The 22,012-nt window shown below is 32.6% G+C and overlaps 1 protein-coding gene and 1 long non-coding RNA gene across 4 annotated transcripts; both read left to right on the top strand.

The window, feature by feature from the left end:
* The first annotated feature begins 1,673 nt into the window (after nucleotides 1-1,673).
* LOC143055638 (uncharacterized) lies at nucleotides 1,674-3,113 on the top strand. The gene is made up of 2 exons (XR_012972108.1): nucleotides 1,674-1,906; nucleotides 2,478-3,113. It is a non-coding gene; the product is annotated as an uncharacterized LOC143055638 (long non-coding RNA).
* A 1,357-nt stretch (nucleotides 3,114-4,470) lies between these two features.
* On the top strand, nucleotides 4,471-16,781 carry LOC143054414 (phospholipase A2-like). 3 transcript variants are annotated; one of them, XM_076227425.1, is made up of 6 exons: nucleotides 4,486-4,624; nucleotides 9,941-10,057; nucleotides 11,323-11,409; nucleotides 13,009-13,147; nucleotides 13,964-14,073; nucleotides 15,940-16,781. In XM_076227425.1, exons 2-6 carry the CDS (start codon nucleotides 9,997-9,999, stop codon nucleotides 16,080-16,082), a joined length of 540 nt encoding a protein of 179 aa, XP_076083540.1. In that variant the 5' UTR covers nucleotides 4,486-4,624; nucleotides 9,941-9,996; the 3' UTR covers nucleotides 16,083-16,781. The 3 variants fall into 3 exon arrangements, 2 of the variants coding, with proteins under 2 accessions (XP_076083541.1, XP_076083540.1); XM_076227426.1 differs by lacking the exon at nucleotides 13,964-14,073 and having other exon boundaries at nucleotides 4,471-4,624; XR_012971664.1 differs by lacking the exon at nucleotides 11,323-11,409 and having other exon boundaries at nucleotides 4,481-4,624.
* Nucleotides 16,782-22,012: the final 5,231 nt, after the last annotated feature.

Raw genomic sequence — 22,012 nt, 5'->3', positions numbered from 1 at the left:
TCAGAAGGATACACATAGAGATAATCTAAAATCTAACAAAAACACAGAATGGACGTGATCGGGTACTTGTTTATTCCAACAATAAGAAGACACTAAGTACTGATCTGACTGTAATTACTGACAGCTATAGTTCAAAGCCACTGACTAATTTAGTTTGCTTTTAATTTACTGATAACAAAATCAATATTAATACCAATAAAACAATATTCAATGATCTAATAACAGTGTTGAATTGGTAACCCTTTTAGAAGAATATAAGTTTATTTAAAGGACCAATAAGTTTACCAGGATCGTTTCTAAATGTCCGGGCATGGTAACAACATTTCCATAAAAACGTGGATATGCTACTCCGTTTGAAAAAAAGTGTTTTTACAGGTATAAACAAACTTCAAAACCAAATCTTTAAATTTTTGAAGAATTTAGTACCGTATGGCCTATAGTCTTCTTTATGGAAGAAATATATATCAAAAGCTGGAGTTTATTATTTTTTAGTATTTGGCTTTATCTGATGGCTTTAAACTAGGAAATGATTCAAGATTTAATTGTAGATTTTTTGAAATAAGTGCAAATAAAGATAGAAAATTGCATATTACGTTGTTTCATATTTATTTCTTTTGCTTAGTGTATTACGAACATTTGGGATGCTTTCTAGACTCAGAGAATAGAACGGTACCTTATGAAAAGATTTATTCAGACTACATGACCATTGCTAGATGCTCAAAATATTGTTGTTCTATGTCAAATTATACCTACATTGGAACAGAGGTAAGTAAGCTAAAGCATACATTGCTCTTATATTTCTTACCGCTTTGAATGCGGGAGTTCGTGAGTTCGAAATCCAACCATGCCTACATGTATACATATTGGATTAAAACATTTTATTGTCAGTTTATTTTCTACCTTTGAGTTTGAATGTACATGTACCTCTGGTATCTTTCGCCCGTCTTCTTCACCTTTTGCGTACTTTTTATTTTGTAGTCCAAATAATTATGACGCCTTGAAATTCTATTTTTTTTTTGCTTGATTGCATAATTGTATATAGGAATATCATTCTGATCCTATATGATAAGAATATGAGAGCCCCTCCCTCAAAAAACAAAATATACAAAACAATAAAGAATTGAGAATAATAAGGTGCTAAAAAATCAAGACAATAGAATAATGCGGTGCTAAAATATAAATGATAAAGATTAATGAACAAAAATATAAAGGATACTGATTTTGATTTTGATTTTTGGTGTTTGAACGCCACTTTTAAGCACCGCATTTAGGCTATGTCGTGGCGGCCAGTTTTTATTGGCGGGGGAAGCCGGATTGCCGGGAGAAAGCGACCGATCTTCAATAGGAAAACTGACATTCCTAGTCAATTAAGATTGGAGTCGAGTGCACCCGCATGAGCGGGGTTCGAACTCTTAACCTCAGTGATTACAGTAAACCACCACCAATCGGCCACCGAGGCCCCCTAAGGGATAGTGAAAAATGACTTAAAAAACACATGTGCTTTATAATTACAGTAATCGATAAAATCACGTGACTGATGAGAAATTCCAGATGCCATTTCACAACCGCAGTATCAAAAATAGTAACCTAAGGGATCTTGTCGATGAGACAATAATTTGATATCAGATATAAAAAGAAATGGAAATAATTTTACGTACACATGTAGGTGAAAATAATTTTTTTAGAAGATAATACTAAAGAATACAGGACTGAACGATCTCAATCCAGACTCTCATATTATGAAATCTTTTAAAAACTTTTAAATAACAGATTGGAAATGAATGCTTCTGTGGAAACGACAGCTCACTATTTATTCCAATGCCACAAACAGATTGTAATCACGGATGTTTTGGAAATCATGGAGAGAAATGCGGGGGGATTTGGCGCTTGAGTATTTATAAAATTGGTAATATTACTTTATATATTTATAGAAATACGAAAATATTTGTTGAGAAAAGAATGAATCAAGTCCAAATTTTTCTTATATTCTCTATTATTTTAACATGTTTAACGTAATTAACTTTTGGGCTCGTTTTATAATAATTTGAAGTTATCAGAGCTGAATAATACGCAATATAGATAGGAAAATGTGGTATGAATGCCAAGGAGAAAACTCTCTACCGAAGTCACAATGTATAACTAGTTAACAATTATAGATCAAAGTAAGGTCTTCATCACGGAGCCTCATCTCACACCGAACAGCAAGCTATCAATGGCTCCAAAAGGACAAGTGTAAATTATTTCCAATAGCAAAACCAATGGTTTAATATATAAGAAAAACGAGAAGTAAGAAACCACACCAACAATTGACAACCACAGAACAACCAGCTCCTTCCTGACTTCTTATCAAAATCAGACCTGCACTCTGCACGTTGCGCCAAACAAATATAAAGAAGTAGATTTAACTTATCTGATTTATAATAAACCAAATTTCTACACCCTTATCTACAATGACAAATATATATTTTTTTTTAAAGCATGTTCTTATGATGATCCCAGTCGCACAACAACTCTACAAGTACCTGAGACCAGTACACATTTGCCAACATTAGACGAAGTATTGGAAAATATCGCTAAAATTCAAATGGAAATTTCAGTCGATCGAAAAGAAACAACAGCTTATAAGAATACAAAAGTTTCAGCAAAGGACGACCGGGTGTCATCGAAGTCGATTGGAATTGTGGGAATTCTTGTTGTGGTGTTGCCATTCCTTGTATTGTTTCTTCTTGATATTGTTACTTGGGTCTGTCCAGGAGCAAGGGCTAAAAAACGTAACCTGAGAAAAGTTGTTGATTAAAAAATATTACTACCAAATTAAATCGATACATATACTGGAATGGAGAACTGAACGACGAGTTAAAATTGAATAATTTAGAAAAAATGCATTACGAGAACATACGTGTAACGGATTTGCATACTATGTGTCGAAAACACGTGTCATTAAAGAGGAAGCGGAAATTGCGGAACTTAAAGTGTGAAGTGAATTTTATTGTCAGAATCCTGCTTATGTTCTTTTGGAACCAAAATCTGTAATCATAAGAAATAACATTCAAATATATCTTCTTTGTTTATGAATCTTTGCTTTGATGCGATTAAAGTCTTTATTTATTCATCATTGAACTTATGTGGCTCCTGTATTGATGAGACGTCGATACCAAAGTGAATACAAATTGTCCGTTTCTCCAATACCATACCGTTGCTTAAGGTGTAAAACCACCAAATCATGGTACGTCACATCCGGTTGTATGTCACATCCGGTTGTATACGAAAGTAGGTCGAAAAAAGATATTCCCTTGAATTTGACAGTTGTAGGTTATTAATCCTACATTTTATTGCAGTAAACACGTTTCTGTGTCATAAACATATGTCTTGGGTATTTCAAAACACCATTATTTCTTATTTGGGATTTTTGTAATCTTGAGGTTACATGGTGACTAAACCTTATACACAGATAAAATAAGGGGAGAAATTATATTGGTTAACTTCCAATGGTGGTTATTTTCTTATATGCAATGTAATGTTATGGGACATTTTTTCTATAGTACTGGACAGGATAAAACTTTACTCATGCCAAGTATTTCTTTATTTGAAACAAAGATAAATTCTGCACATTTTTTTTTTAAAGTGCAAATTTAACAAAGACTAATAGGGGGAAATCAATGGTGGTATTACAACTTAAGTGAGGCGAGGAATCTTCAACTTGTGGTTTATCATGGATTTGATTACAATGAAGATTCGATTGACAATTATTACAAAAAACACTGTTCGCGAATCTGCAAATTTGTCAATTCTCTTCAATTGAATAACGGTTTTAAAACATTCGAGTACGATTAGATTGAGGTGATCTCGAGAGACATATTCAACCAATCAAAATATTAGATTTGGTGTTTCGAGCAAAAATAGTGCATTGAATTAAGTTTTATTCTTAAAGTTTAATTGGTGTATAATATCAAGGAATTGTATATTTAAAATATACAATTCCTTGATGATATTATAAAGCGCCACCTTGCTATTAATAGACTAGGGATTAACCACGTGTGCTTTATAATTACTGTAATCGATAAAATCACGTGACTGATGAGAAAATCCAGATGCCATTTTACAACCGCGGTTTCAAAAATAGTAACCTAAGGGATCTTGTCGATGAGATAATAATTTGATAAAATCATATGACTTTAGTACAGAGATCTGCAGGTCATTAATCAAAGCTGATTAATCGTTGTTCTTTCTTTTCATGTTTTACTTCCATGATCAGATATAAAAAAAAAATGGAAATAATTTTACGTATATATGTAGGTGAAAATAAATTTATTAGAAATTCAATTTATATTCACTGCATGATAAAAAGCCGCTAATGATAGACAGGTGATTATAATTACCTCTTGTCCAATTGAAGGTCGCTTATGTAAATGATAATAATATACCCTAGTGTATCACGCATACTTTCACGAGAACAGCATGTAATTTTGTCACATTTATACAAAATAGCTAATAATTAGATGTTAATGTCCACGGATTCGCAAAAGGCCTTAAGCATGAACTTGACCAAATAGGATAAAACAACGTACAGATTTCATTATATAAGTCTAATCGTTTGTCGTTTTAAACTGTCCATTGAAACAAGGTAGGTTTTTATATTTAGTGATTTTTTTTCCTACAGGATTATAAACGAATTAAAAAATTCAACACAAGTTGCACACAAGTACCAGTTGCACTTGTTCTGTTTTTGTTAATTTTTAATTTAGTATTAATATTTTGCCTGGATTTTGATGGTGCCTTTTGTCTCTTTTGCGTCACCTGTATTGTTTTAATTAAAAAAAGATGAAAAAGCAAAAAACCATATACTTTTCAAATATAGCTTTAGGGATGCAGAAGAAAGATAAATTATATATAAAAGTGTTTTGTAGCTTCGATGAAAAAAAAAATCCGATAATTAATACTAAAGACAGATAGAATGAAATTCAAAACAGTGTGGCTGTGGCCATTGATTGACACATTAAATTCATCCATTGACTGGGACAATTAAGGTGAACGTTTTTCTGTAACGACCACTGTTCACGACGTACCTACGATAGACACTTAAACTGTGGGGTCACCAAATGTTTCTTAACGCCTTTAATTATAAAATAATTCGAAAAATTAATCAGGAATAACCTTTATGTTTTGATCTATATAATTGATATAAATCAAAACATCGTGTTATTTCTGATTAATTTTTCGAATTACTTTATTAAGGTGTTGAGAACCTTTGGTGACCCCATAGTTTAAGTGTCTTTAAAAAGTACATAGTGAGCAGTGGTCGTTACATACAAACGTTCACCTAAATTGTCCCAGTCAATGGATGAATTTAATGTGTCAATCAATGGCCACAGCCACACTGTTTTGAATTTCATTCTATTAGAAGATGTGGTATGAATGACAATTTGACAACTCTCCATCTAAGTCACAATTTGTAAAAAGTAAACTATCATTGGTCAAAGTACTGCCTTCAACGCGGAGCATTCACTCACACCGAACAACGAGCTATTATACAAATCATGTTACGGCAGACTATGTAAGATAAACAATTTCGAATTTGAAAATAAGTTGAGCCAGTTAATAAAAAAAGTGTTATATTAAGTTATGTAATTTATGGCCTGTACAATTGTTGTTTTGCTTAAACTTGAATTGATGGTTATATTCTGTATATAATGTTTTAGCACTTTCAAGTGTCAAATTTCTTTTAATTTATTAAGAAAATAAGGTTTCAACTCCCTCAGGCAAAGTTGACTTGAGACGGTTTCGGTACTTATAGATCCTCGGATTTCAAATGTTTGGCTGTGAGCGTTCCGGATGAAGGTAAATCCAGAAAAGCGCATCGGACGCATGCAATTATTAAACGTGTTGTTTTCATTTTTTTTCTTTTTAAATACTCCTAAGCTCTTTCTTTATTGCGAAAACTTTTCAGAGCTTCGAAGTCGCGATCCCGTGTCATACATTATATCCACAACTCCGAATGTAGCGTTCTACACAGTATAATTATTTATTGACAAAATCGGGGAGACCTTATCTAAAAAAAGTCATTGCTACAAATCCCTTTTGCTACATGCATAGATTTAAATAAATCACGTGTTTCTCCTGACAATGCAATATGTCACCTTTTGGTCACCTTACTAAAAAATGTAGCATATCGTAGTCAAACAACAAACATTAGAGTCTTCAATGTTCCTCAAATTTAAAGGGCATATTTCCCCATCTTTAAATGACACTTGTTCTATAAAATACTCATTCATTAACTCATAACTTTTTCGGTAAGTACGAAGGTATTTATAATAAAAAGTAAGGCCAGCGTAGACACAAGTATCTTGTTTAAGGGATGGATAAATCTTACTTTATAAAAAATCACTATGATTCAAAAACTTTTTCTGACACACATGATTTTCTCTCACTAAATAATTCAAACTTTGAATTGATGACTTTGTTGAACGAATCTATCCCATGGAACTTAAAATACAGCATACGAAAAGCACAGTTACAAGGTAAGTTGGTCACGTATCTTGATTTACATCCAGAAATGACAATGGAGGTCGGTTGAACACAATTTTACGATAAAGAAATGATTTCAGCTTACAAATTGTGAACTTTCCATTTCTATTATCAACATTCTAACAGCGCCTGCATACGGATTATATATCTCTCAGCCGGAACTTGTATTTCCTTTCATGATTTCTCTGACAGATGGTTCTTGCTCATAAGGAAGATATAAAAGCAAGATAAGGTGAAACCATCCCTGCGTCAATTTTACGGATATCATCACGAGTGGATTGGTTGGCCATTATGGAATATCCGTTTCATAGAATATTGCAGATATTTTCTTTTTTAAAAGTCGAAAATACAATCCCTCCCCTTTTCCCAAATGTAACCTACCGAATAAGACTTATTACCGGAATAGTACTAGTATGAACTACACGACGGGTGCCATATGTGGAGCAGGATCTGCTTACACTCCCGGAGCATCTGATGAGATCACCCCATATGTTTGTTTTGGTTGGCTTTGCTTAGTCTTTAGTTTTTCGATGTTGTGTTTTGTTTACTTAAACTAGAATTAAGAATGGAAATAGGTAATTTCTCAAAGAGACAACAACCCGATTAAACAGTAGAAAACAGCCGAAGTCAATCAATGGGTCTTTAATACAGCGAGAAAAATCCTGCACTCGGAGGCGTGCTTCAGCTGTGTACTAGTTCAGTGATAATGGACGTCACACTAAACTCTGAAATATATGAATGAACTAAAATAAAAATAAAAAAGACTTATTAAGGCATAGGCTCTGGTTTAGGACAGGTGCAAACATGCGGTGGGGTTAAATATGATTTGTATTTAGGTCTCATGCTCTCCCTATACCTCGAGCAAAATTAAAATTGTTTGTTTGTTGGTCGTTTCCTTCGTTAGCCATGGCATTGTCAGTTTAGTTCGACTTATAACTTTGAATGTCCCTTTGGTATCTAACGCCTCTTTAAACATTAAAAAGGTACTTTGTGCTTTGCCATAAAAAGTGATATGTTTGCATAAAGGTAATACTAAGACGCAACGTTAGATATTGCTACTACCACGAAAAATAGCGTTAAGTAAATATTTGACCGGAATTTTTTTTTATAGAAATACTGAAATAAATATTTCAAATTATACATGAAAATAAAGATTGATTCTTACATTTTCACATCATGATAGAGAAAGAATAAAAATATAATATTCATAGGCTTAGGAAGACACAGATTGTCCGAAAAAACGTTTACTTAGCGTTGTTCCATATAACAAACTCGGGACATAAAACTCGCACAGTTCACGCAACTCTTCGAAATGTTGCATGAACATTCTATGACGTGATATATTTTAGTATTGGTTACATGTAACATGGATGTCTCCATTTAAAATTATGTTTGATACAAATTAAGTATATTCTTATTAATGCAAACTCAATGGAAATTTTTATTTACAAAAGTCAAACAATTGATCGCACGGAGGCCATTCTATTTTTTTTTGCGTTTTATGAGACAAATCACATTCCATTAGAACTTTACAGAAAATAATCATAGTTTTAATGGACGGGTGAAGTTTGCTAATTATGCAATGGTCACGAAAGCTCGTTAAGTTCCTAGTACATGTAGTATGTCCATCTTTTTTGTTGTTGTTGCGAATTCTCAAAATTACGGTAAACTTCTACTCGGGAGAAAATGCGACATTTTTATCAAACTTAGCAAAGTGTGTTTACTAGTTATTGTTGCATCATACGGTGAAATACTCTGAACTCGAAATAATATTGGATTTACACGGGAAAATTTGCTGCCTTGAATTTCACATGGATCTCGCAAGAAAAACACGAACAAATTTTACGTGAAATTCACCTCAAACAGGTTTATAGTAACATGAAACTCGAGTTACATGCATTTCGCGTAAACTTAATCAAAAAAAAAAAAAAACACAGATATGTTTTGATGATTTTGATTAAATTTGAAAATTAAGATTTTACACATATGTTGGAATTATTTTATTTTGAAAATTTACGTGAATTTGACTTGATAAAAAATCATTTTATTTTCACGTGAAACTCGCATGAACTAAATTCACGTGAATTCACATGAATCTAAATTCACGTAAATTGATGTGTGTGAAACTTCCTTGCGTAGTATGAATAAATAACGCCTCTACTTTTCATAAGCGCTTGTTTTTTTCCTGCTTATTTAAAAGTAACAGATACGTTACATACACTGTATGGACTTGTAGCCTTGGGCTGTGTTCTGTTCTTTGGTCGGGTTGTTGTTTCTTTGACACATTCCCCGTTTCCATTCTCAATTTTATTGTATATTTTAAAAGAATTATGAAACAGGTACAAACATGTGAAAAAAACCAAAGTTGACAAATTATAAGTCGACAAGAAAGCCAACGGCCTGATTCAGTTGATTACTGATATAACATAAACGAATAACAATTATGACTAGCAGCCAAAATAACAAAAATGACAAGCACTGAATTATGAGAGACACATACAGAATGCCAAAGCACGACTTCTGTAACAGCTTAAACAAGTCTTCTATAATATTTTAAACTAAGTCTTTTGTAACAGCTTAAACAAGTCTTCTATAACATTTTAAACTAAGTCTTTTGTAACAGCTTAAACAAGTCTTCTATAACATTTTAAACTAAGTCTTTTGTAACAGCTTAAACAAGTCTTCTATAACATTTCAAACTAAGTCTTTTGTAACAGCTTAAGCAAGTCTTCTATAACATTTCAAACTAAGTCTTTTGTAACAGCTTATATATGGGTTTACATGTCTTTTGTAAGTGATTGGATATATTTCTGTAACAGCTTAAATATGTCTTCTGTAACTGCTTAAACATGTTTCAAGCAAGAACTTAAACAGATTAAACATGTCTTCTGTGACAGATCAAATATGTCTTCTGTTACAACGAAATAACAAGCTGTAAGAGTGAGGTAGTAAGAGTTTGGACCCTCAGATCGGCTCCAGACAAAAACCAAAAAAATTACAAAATGACGAAAGACACTACGTACAAACATAAAAGCATGCACTTTAGCAAACAACCATTTAACTCATGTTGGAGGAAGGGATGGGGTTGCGGAAGGATTTAGTTTTTCTATTGACTTTTCATTTTCAAATATATGTGTACTATGTATTCTTGTATTTCTTTTTGTACATGATTGAATCCTACTTTTTGGTGACTTTTTTTGAAAATAATTTTCCTCCTGTATTAAACAGGGTTATTTGTTTTCAGCAGTTACCGGGTCAAGGTTATTCGTATTCAACATACTCCTGCCACCCTCTAAAAAACAGTTGATTGTCCCCTTAAGTTATATTTTTAGATTTGTAAACATACTAATACATAAATGTACATACATATTGTACGTTAGTAAGAACTAAAACTGTTTCTATATTTTAAATTTAGATTATGGCAAAATTCACAATATAGATGTGAGTACGTGTCCACAAGAAGATTATACAATGAAAATAAGATACCTTGTTTTATGGATAGCTTTGCTAATAATTGTTGGCATTTCAGCAGGTAGGTAGTATTTTAGTTGTTCTTAGATAAATTTCATTGTTTTTTTGCTAATAGTACTTTTGAAACCCCGCTGATGGAAACTGCTACAACCCCGCAGTTATGTGTATGTTCCTGTTTCAAATCAGTGAACTATTTGAGCTTTTGTCTAAAGTGATTTTTAGTGTTTCGCCATAGGGATTCTGGTGTTGATTTATTGCCTTTGCCTTTTTACCTATCGACCCGGTCGATGTAGGGCTTGAAAAGTCATGTGAATACTTACGTTGGATCTATGTTTTTGATTATTAAATGTTGATAGGTTTCTGTCACATTTGACTTATCTTCTATTATCGTTATGCATATCGATAAATTTGCGAGAATATGAGTGTTCAAAGGGTCAAAGACTTAGGTTAAAACAGTTAACCTTTACGTTATAATGTGGATGACTTGGAACGTGAAATGTACCGGTGTCTAAGTTAGCCAAATTGTTTAAAAACTTTTTTACCATCAGCGAGTTTTGAACTACTGGACTAGTATGTTCATCAAAGAAAGGTTTTAATTTTTGCCAAAGAAGACATATATACAATAAATGTATATTGTAGGACAATATACACAAGAAGGCATGTACTGTAGTATAAAATCAGTCAGAAAAACGAGGCGAAGCCGACATCAAAATAACATGTAACGTAAACAGTATAATTATAACATTATCGTTGACTTAGAATATAAGCAAGTATCATGGATACTTTATTCTTATATTGTATCACTATAGGATTAAACACCTTTTTCGAAAGGTTATTGATGTGTGTAGACTGTGCCAGTGCCAATAAAAAAAAAAAAAAATCCAACTGTTTAATTTTCCCGGCTCTTACAAACTTAATATCTAAGTTAGTCCAAAGTGTATTGGCCAGTTATCACATTATAATAATATCGTTCACAATGTGTGGAATCCTTATCATTCTTAACTATTATTTTTTATTTTACCCTTTCTTGAAACCCCAGTGATAAATTCGTGTATGCCGTGCAGTAAAATTTACAAACAAATCATAAATATCGAAAGTTTTTTTGGCAACACGATCTTGTGAAAACAAAGAAAAGAAGTTCTAACTGATCAATCACATTGCAGTATTTGCAGATATCATAAAAGAATTATATTGAAATAAAGCAACAAAGAAAAAAAAAAATAAAAAAAATGGCACAATAACTTGTTAAGGATAAAAAACCTCAGTGCACCTTCCTAAGATCTGTCATATTAACGTCAGTATCACTTTTCTTTTTATACACCTTAGCTATACTGAAAGGGGATATTAAAGTTACATGGTTGCAGTATGTCAGGAATATTGTGTCATACAATATTAAAATAGAATCCACACAAGGTAATATAAGATTATACATCAAAAGCATGCACCAAATAATACATCTTTTCATAAAATTGAAACAAAAAAGACACAAATAACACCAGCATCTAAGCCGTTTTTTAGCACGGCAGGTATCGTGCTTAAAATATTTCAAAATATAACATTGTTTTATTTTTCATAAAAGGTGTTTTCTGTATACTAATCTCAACAGTGCTCAATCAATTTCAGTATTTTTACTTGATTAATAATCACTTAAGGATGTAATTAGGTGAAATTGAATATATCAAGAATTTTAAATTGATACTATAAGCCTGAAGAGCATTAATTAAGGATAAAAATAAGCTAAAAATATTGATAGGCATGGGGCTCCTTTTCGAGATTTTTGAATTTTTAAATATGGCGGGAAAAAGCTGGCTCGGACTTTTACCTTATAAATGCATTGGTATTAGTTGGGTCTCAAATCAAATAAATGAAAATCAAGAATCTGCAAAAAATTTGTTAAATGACCTTTCATGAGCTATTTAATCTTCTGTGAAAAAAATGGGTGTTATGGGGCAAAATATTTTACATTGTATCGTATGGAAAAACACCAAGGAGTCCGAACATTTGTCACAAATTTCAAAACCTCACCTAAGTACATCCTTAAAGGCATATTTTATACCATATCTTGACCAGGTTAATGTATTTCCGCAATGTAAATGATCACAGCCGCATGCTACACGTAATGGAAAATATATTTGTCTTATAACATAGAATTCTGTACTTGAACGATACCAATTACAATTCAACCAAAGTTTTGTAGTCGCAGTTCATTGCAAAAAAAAAGTCTAAGAAAAAAGATGTGAATGTGGGGTGTTTCATTTCTTTATTCTTTCATTTTTTTATCATTTATCTCTATTCTTTATACATTTTCCCTGTTATTCTCTATTCTTTATATAATGACACTCCGTTATTTTCTTTTTTTGGGAGGAGGAGGGGGAGTCGATTTTCCACTATTCTTTTATTTAGCCTTTTATTCTGCATATTTATCCAATTATTTTGTATTGTATAAACCCCATTCAAACCTTCTTAAAGGGCATGTACGATACAGCATAAACGACAGGTAGCAAATCATTCAGATAAAACCAGTGCTATGGGCCATCATTGTAATGAAGTGAGAATTTTTGCTTCACACTAAACTTCTTGCCCGATATTAGAGATTAGGAATGGCAAGAAAAGCGTCCGGAGTCGGTTTTACGAAAAAACTTACAACTAAGATTGACCGTAAGTTATGAACAATGCAGTATACTTACGATTAATTTTAGTGACTATAGTTGTTTTTGTGATAGGGGCCAGTTCCCTTGCTTATGAAATTTGTCCCATTGGCTCGTGTTTGTGAATGCTAAGGTTGACAAGGAGAAAAGTTGTAAATAGTTATCAAAGGTACAAGGATTATAATTTAGTACGCCAGACGCGAGTTTCGTCTACATAAGACTCATCAGTGATGCTCATATCAAAATTTTTATAAAGCCAAACAAGTACAAAGTTGAAGAGCATTGAGGATCCAAAATTCAAAAAAGTTGTGCCAAATACGACTAAACATCTATTTTAGAAAATTATATGTTTCTATCTTTATAGATGATCTTCACGATATATACCGGATTCATTTCCTATTAAAAGCAAAGACAGGAGACATATATTTTGCTGACGACTTGAACGGATATGGATGTTGGTGCGGGCAGACAGGACATGGAATGTCCGTTGACAAATTAGACAGGTAATGTTTGAACTTTTACATTAATTCAAAATGATCTAAAACTGAGTTTGCCTTATATTTGTTGTTGTTATTGAAATAACATCTAACATGTGTAAGTTTATGTTTCACATGCCTTATAACCCCTCGATGTTCTCGTGGTACATGTAACTTGTTTGCCTCCAGTGTGGGATGTCATAGGCCCGGACCGGGTGAATTCAAAGACTTTAAAATTGGTATTTGCTGCCTCTCCGCACCATAAAGAAGTAAGATCAAAGAGTCAAAATAATGTTTCCGAGTAAGATGACCTATGCGGACTGGCAAGTTGAAAGTTCGTCTCGGTTTGTTGGTTTTAGTACAAAGCATGTTCAATATTCATATTAAATTAACGTGTTATCGTCCTAAATATGCATATTAGCTTGCCACTGGACGTTAAAAAAGAGGGTCGAAAGATACCAAAGGGAGAGTCAAACTCATAAATCTAAAACAAACTGACAACGCCATGGCTATTAAAAATGAAAAAGACAAACAAACAACAGCACATATGACACAACATAGAAAACTAAAGAATAAACAACACGAACACGTTAAGCTGTCATCCATCTTCACATGACATTTAGTTAGGGGGAGACGATGTTGCAAAGACTTTTGACTGCAATACTTTGAAGCATTTTGTATTTTAAAGCCTGCCTATGTAAATGTTATACCCTGCAGTCGCAGTTTTAAAACTCATTGTGCAACAGAACAATCAGCGATTAACTTTGGGAAGTATACATGTGAAAAACATTTGTAAAAAAGACCGATGCATGGTTGAATATGAGCTTATAATTTTATTTTTAGATGCTGTTGGCAACATCATATGTGCCTTCGAAATATTTTTGCCAAGAAATGCCTGGATTCATCTCGATATTACTCGTATAAAACTTGTTTTTTCAAAATGATCACCTGTCGTAAGTACATCTATGCATTCGTAAGATACACATGAATATGAACACAACTGATTTGTTTAAAATATGATCGATAATTTAAAAGTAAAGAAAAGAGACAAAGCACTAAGTCTTGCTACGGTCAGCATCGATATCCGTATAAGGTCACCATATATATATGTTCCAGACCGTATGAGTATTTGGACCGTACGCGTACGGTCTGGACCGTATGCGTACTTTTTCAAAATACTCATACGGTCGGACCGTACGCGTACGGTCTGATTAATATTAAGAAGTTGGTCAAGTTTACTAGATATAAATACATATAACAGATCAACATAACTTATTGATATAAAAAAGTTCAATTGTAATTGAAATAAAAACTTTATATTTTATCTATTTAAAAAATCCACGCTAATTAAATCTGTTAATCTCTTGTATTTAGTATTTCAATCAGTAATAAATTAATTGAATTATGACAATTATTCTCACTGAAATTGATGATATCGGAAGTAAACATAATGTGGGCGGACAATTGTTTTAGAATATTTAGCAACTTTACAGAAAAATGCAAATGCAAAGGAACATGCATGCATGCATGAACTGCACTGAACATGTAAATGTAAAACAATATTACATTATTTGTACGTGGTAGCAAGTGTCACCTTGGGCGAGAGTACCAAAATAGGATTTTGATATACAATTAAACAAATATTTAATTTCAATTGTTAGTTTGAACATTTTATCCATCTAATTGTAATAATAACAATTTGTAAAACTAAAAGTAAAGATTGCGATAAATATTCGTTTAAATTTAACCCATATGATCCAATAACATGTATGGTCAGCTCGTACTGGACCATATGCGTATACTCATACGGTCCGACCGTACGCGTATGGTCGGACCGTATGAGTATACGTATACGGTCCGGACCGTACGCGTACGGTCCAAATACTCATATGGTCTGGAACATATATATATATACACACACATTTCAGGGACGGATCCAGCCATTTTGAAAAGGAAGGTTCTCAACCAAGGACAAAGGGGGAGTTCCAACTATATGTTCCCATTCAAATACATTGATCGCCCAAACAAAGGAGGGGTTCCAACCCTCGGAACCCCCTCCCCTGGATCAGCCAATGCATTTAGCCCTGATTAGCTTTTATTAATTCGAGTACTTTTGTTCTGTTTTCTGATACGGAACAAATATTTTGAATTCAGTTGTCCACGATGTTCTTGTTCTATGCTTCAGATATAGATTAACAACCATAGGTTACCGTATGGCCTCCAACAATGAGCAAAGCCAATTTCAAATAGTAAGCTATAAAATGCCCCGAAATGACAAATGTAAAACAATTCAAAAGAGAAAACTAACGGCATATCAAATTGTGTGTTGACTGTTGACATCTGAACTCACTCAGCTACATATTATTGATTTGTCTTAGCCAAGTGCGAAAATCAAGGTGTGGAGTAGAGGGACACATTCTATGAGTGTTGTGAGATTGTAAATTGCACAACAAACCATTTTAGATTGGTATATGAGCATCAGAAAGAGGACACAAAATCGAAAACCGAATCCGAGTTTCTAATATATACATGTAACATCTACTGATCTGTGTTGAATGCCGTACTTTGACCTATAATTGTTTACTTTTAATACATTGCAATTTTGATACAAAGTTGTCTTATTGACACTCCTATCACATCAACATTTTCATATGTATGTTTTACTACTCCAGTAAAAAATACAACGTTATGTTGTATAATATTGCCAAAAATAGAACATGTAACAATGAGTACTTTACGAATCAATTAGTCACGTGGCTTTCTTTAGTCACGTGATTTATTCGTCGCTTTGAGTACATTTTATTTTTTGTTTGTTGCAGATGACAGTGATCCTTGTAAATTAAATTTCTGTAGATGTGATAAAGAGGCGGCAATCTGTTTGTCGGATGTTAAACACGAATACAACGAAAAATGGAAGACCGACAGTAAGACATATTGCAATGATACACAAATGAGAAAGTGACATGATCCGGAAGTAAGAATGAGAAAGTGACATGAACCGGAAGTAAGAATGAGAAAGTGACATGAATCGGAAGTAAGAGTGAGAAAGTGACATGAACCGGAAGTGAGAGTGAGAAAATGACACAAATCTGACAGAAGAGTGACACATTATTGAGATAGAGGATTGCTGAATGATTCGTTAGCAATTTATTGAGAACAAACAAATTTAACTGTTTCTCTTACAGGAAAACGCGTTGCTATCTTTAAAAAAAAGATCAAAGGTCGACTACACGTTATTACAACATGTTGATACATTTCAAGATCTTCAATTGTTAAATAATAATTGCATAAGCAATTAAACCTTTCATCTTGATTTAACTACTCCGCAGGTTGGAATTATTCTGTGTTGTTTGAGAAAAACCTTATTGCGAATTGACTTTATTGTATAAAAAGTAAACAAAGTTAACAAAAGAATAGAAATAACCGATCCGAAGCCAGATCGTCAGCTTCAAATATCCTCGAAGTCTTCCGTTTATTGTCGAGTAAGTGAGGTCCAAGCAATGCTGCCAGGTTGAAATTGACAAAATAATTAAAACAGCTACACGATGGAAGTATTATGATTGTTAGTACGGTTATTCAGACATTGACATATTATCACCTCGTTTGAAATCTATGTAATTATATTTATTATTAAAGTGGTGCTATAACCATGATAACATAATAATGTTCTAATGATAGTAAAAAAGAATTATCTGGAGAATTCAAATGATGAAATGGTTTGGATTTCGTTCTCAATATTTAAAAACACATTATTGAATGAATGATAATTGGACACAGTAAAATCTCCTACATTAAACTTATCTGCTCCCTGTCTTCAACATGTTACAAACAATGAGGAAAAACATACCACATAGTCGTTCATAAAAGGCGCCGACTATATACGAATCAATTTAATTAAAAATTTACCGTATAAATCAATATAATTTACTTAGGAAAGAATAGAATAGACATGAACAAACAATAACCACTGAACGACATACATCTGATTTGGGTCAGGTACAGAAAGAATTTTGTAGGGTTAACACGTTTATGAGCATCGAATCAACACTTTAACTGGGACAGTAGTGTTACAACACACCATGTTAACAAACTATAAAAATCAGATGAAAAGGGGTTAACTCTTTTCTGATCTATACAAAGCATAACGATATCTAACCAAAATACAGTATGGAATGGTATACAAAGTACAGATCTGAACTAAGATTTCTTCTGATGAACGAGAGATAACTAAATCTTAGATCTAATAAATCGTTCATGTATGTATTAAATATAAAATGTATTTACCAAAATTCCAAACTCTAATGTAAATTAAATGAAAATGATGTCCATAATACCTGGAAAAGACGAACGTTCGACTAACAACTGTATTATTCCTGACTTGGTATATACCTGTAGATAGATAGTTTATTCTCATAAAACCATGCAAGTACAAAGGTTACAGAAAAGTTAAAAAATAATATAGGTACAGGTAAACTATTGATACTCATATTAAGTAGATATAGGAAGATGTGTTATGAGTGCAAATGAGACGACTCTCCATGCAAGTAATAATTTGTAAAAAGTAAATCATTATAGGTCAACGTATGGCCTTCAACACGTAGCCTTTGCTTACAACCGACCTGCAAGCTACCAAGGGCCCCAACAGTGATAAGTCAGAGTAAAATCATTCAAATGGGAAAACCAACTGTCTTATCTAAATCAAAAACGAGAAGCGAGAAACATTTATGAATTGCATCAACAGACGACAACCACTGAACATCAGGTTTCTGACTTAGGACATGTGCAACCAAATGCAGCGGGTTTAAACGTTTTAATAGGTACCAACCTTCACACTTACCTGAAACAACAGTGTAACATCACAACATAGCAATACTTTTTTGTGTATAAATTATTTGTAACCTCTCTAGCTAGCTGAAAATCTCTATATTAAAGTGATCAATATTCGCTTAGCGACAAACTACGTTCTAAATAACACACATATAAGAGTCTTTGGAGAACCCAATTGCTCAGTTGAATACATAAAAGAGGGACGAAAGATACCAAAGGGACAGTCAAACTCATAAATCTAAAACAAACTGACAACGCCATGGCTAAAATGAAAAAGACAAACAAACAAACAACAGCACACATGACACAACATAGAAAACCCAAAGAATAAACAACACGAACCCAACCAAAAAACTAGGGGTGATCTCAGGTGCTCCGGATGTGTAAGCACATAAAATAACAATCATTGGTCTTACATAAAAACGTTTACAAATCATATTATATTACCGCGTTTTACCTGATTTTATGAGCTTCAAAAGTACATAATGAATAAAAATTATAGCAAATGGTGTCAATTTAAATGTCATTATACAATGTTTACCTTAAAATGCAGTTATTACAACATTTTTTGACAATGGTGATTACATCAAGAGCATTATTAAACAGCTGCGTTAAAATACAATTTAAAACTTACTATAAAAAAAGTGGAGAACTATTTATCGAAATAATAGACTGCTAAGAAAAATGCTGCAATTATACCCCTTTGACCGCTTTACCGATAGATTGAAGCTAATTTTTCTAAAATGTTTGCTAATATGGCGCAAGTAACGAATACACGCATTATATATACTTGTTAATAAATCTAGCTAGTCGACAATATTATATATTATCTATAAACAAATGTGCTTTAGATCTAATTCAAACATCATTGTGATATGTTTTGACAGAAGATTATTTTAACTCCGAGAGACCGATCTTATTCTTACAGAAGGTATGCATCATTGATATTTAAGAAAAATAACTACCAGGGATTGAACAGTCATACAAACGTTTTTGAAAAGAATAGTAAATGAGAACCTCCACCATAACCAACATCCGACAAGACACAAACAGTAAAAAAAAGATTTCGTTTCAAGCAAATTTGTAAGTGCACTCAAGTACTCTGTGGGGTGTTAAGAAGATTGTTTTGTAGATAGATGGCACGGTTTTAGTTACAATCAGTTATGTCTTGTTTGAAAGGCAAAACAATTCATCAACAATGGATACGAACGCAACCGATATTTTGCTCAAAGCTTCTTCTGAAAGGCTAATTATCAACATGTATTATCCGTTTACCACAGCATAACAATTGACAAAAAGAATATAACTGTAGGTTATCGTGGATGCCTATGAAAGTCCATGTGAGTTTCTATTGGCAGTATATTATGAATACAAAAGTTCACCAGAACTCATTCGTATAGAAGAAATTTCATTTTCAACACAAATGTTGTTATATATGTTAAAAAATGTTTAAAAAGGCTGTTTTAAAAACAACAAAATTTGCCAAAATATTGTATGGTATTCAATGGTAATTTGTAACTTATTAAGGTCTTTCCTTTTACAAAAGGGAAAGACCTTACTGTATTTCTTTTGTTTATTAGGTCTTTCCACTTTTCCGTGAAAAGACCTATTGGTTTTCTTCTGATTATTAGGTCTTTCCACTTTTCTGTGGAAAGACCTATTGTTTTTCTTCTGATTATTTTTTTTTTTTTTTTTTTCTTCCGCCAAATTTTGTTCTTGCGATAAACATTTGTTTCGCAATATGTCGCTTAGATATTTGGTATATGATATCGAACAGTTTATGCGCTTTTGAAATTTACCCTGCGTAACCGAATACTTTTCTTTGTAGGAGTTATCTCCCCAAACACTGTTTTCCTTGTTAGCGCATCTCCTTCGCAACCGTAAAAGATTACGACAAATTTATTTTATAAAATTGCTCGTTATATCCTTCGCATGATTTGTCCAATTTCGACCGAAGCAATATGAACGCTCCATATGAGAGTTATTTCCCTTTTTGTATTTGAAATTTTGAAATGTATTTTAAACTGGAACACCATAAGTGATAGAGACCTAGGATCTTTTGATTTGAGGTCCTTGGTCCAAAAAAATGAAAATTAGGTCAAGGTCAAAGGTCAAGGTCATATTCTAATTTTTGAATTTGTCTTATTTTCACTCATTTTCATTAACCTTATAAGATATCGACAAATTATTTTTACTAAATTGTTAGTTGCGACATGTCGTAACGTAATAATTTTGGTTGAAAGGGTGCGTAGACAATAAATGGGAGTTTTAGACCTATCATATCTAAAATTATGCGTTAAGTGATATAACTTATTTACCATACATATTAGAGACCTAGGGTCTTTTGATTTGAGATCCTCAGTTTGTGACCTTGAAATTGAGGTCAAGGTCAAAGGTCAAGGTCATATTCTAAATTTTTGATTTTGGCTTATTTTCACTCATTTTCATTAACCTTATAAGATATCGACAAATTATTTTTACTAAATTGTTAGTTGCAACATGTCGTAACATAATTATTTTGGTTGAAAGGGTGCGTAGACAATAAATATGAGTTTTAGCCCCTATCATATCTAAAATTATGCGTAAAGTGATAAAACTTATTTACCATACAAATTAGAGACCTAGGGTCTTTTGATTTGAGATCCTCAGTTTGTGACCTTGAAATTGAGGTCAAGGTCAAAGGTCAAGGTCATATTCTAAATTTTTGGTTTTGGCTTATTTTCACTCATTTTCATTAACCTTATAAGATATCGACAAATAATTTTTACTAAATTGTTAGTTGCAACATGTCGTAACTTAATAATTTTGGTTGAAAGGGTGCGTAGTCAATAAACGTGAGTTTTAGCCCCTATCATATCTAAAATTATGCGTAAAGTCATATAACTTATTTACCATACATATTTGAGACCTAGGGTCTTTTGATTTGAGATCCTCAGTTTGTGACCTTGAAATTGAGGTCAAGGTCATAGGTAAATTTGACGTTCTAGATTATGACCTTTGCTTGAAATTCATATCTATACATCATAAAGCCATAGGAATTGACATTTTAGACTGATTTTTAATATTTTAATATCAAAATAGATATTTACTGGTGGAAAGACCTTCAATTGTTCTCTGAACAATTGGTTTTTAATTATTATTTTTTTTCTTCCGCCTAATTTTCTTTCCTTCGCAGTTTTTTTGTTTTGCAAGATGTTGCTTAGATATATGATATATGGTATCGAACAATTAATACGCTTTTGAAACTGACAGCTCGTAACCAAAATCTTATCCATATAAGAGTTATCTCCCCAAACACTGTTTTTCTTGTTATCGCTTAATCTTCGCAACGGTATAAGAAACCGACAAATTTATTTTACCAAATTGCTCGTTATATCCTCAGGATGATTTGATTCATTTTGACCGAAGCTATCTGGAGACTCCATATGAGAGTTATTTCTCCTTTTATATTTGATATAAGTGATATGCATTTTTAACTGGAAAACCATAAGTGGTAGAGGCCTAGGGTCTTTTGATTTGAGGTCCTTGGTCCAAAAAAATTAAAATGAGGTCAAGGTCAAAGGTCAAGGTCATGATTAAAATTTTGATTTTGGCTTGTTATCTCTTATTTTCAGTAATCATACAAGATATCAACAAAATATTTTCATACAATTGTTAGTTACGACATGTCGTAACACATAAATTTTAGTCGAAAGGGTACGTAGACATTTGACGCGAGTTTTCCCCATTTTTATATCTAATATCATACGTATGGTAATATAACTCATTAACAATATAAAGTAGAGGAATAGAGTCTTTTGATTTGAGGTCCTTGGTTTATAACCTTGAAATTGAGCTCAAGGTCATATGCTAATTAAACGTTCTAGATTTTGACCTTTGCTTTTACCTCACATGTACACATGATAAAGCCATGGGACTTTTTGCATTAAGTTGTAAGCAATGTGACCTTAAAAAACACAACCGGAAGTGACCTTTTGTAAACCGGAAGTAGCTATTTTTTGTACTAAATCAAAGTAAAAGTATATAGAACCATATATTTTTGGAATCAGTGTCAAGTAAACTATC

The sequence above is a fragment of the Mytilus galloprovincialis genome, chromosome 12, assembly GCF_965363235.1.
Source record: "Mytilus galloprovincialis chromosome 12, xbMytGall1.hap1.1, whole genome shotgun sequence".
Classification (NCBI taxonomy): Eukaryota; Metazoa; Mollusca; class Bivalvia; order Mytilida; family Mytilidae; genus Mytilus; species Mytilus galloprovincialis.
Note: the sequence above shows the minus strand (reverse complement) of the source record. Positions and strands in the feature narration are given on the sequence as shown.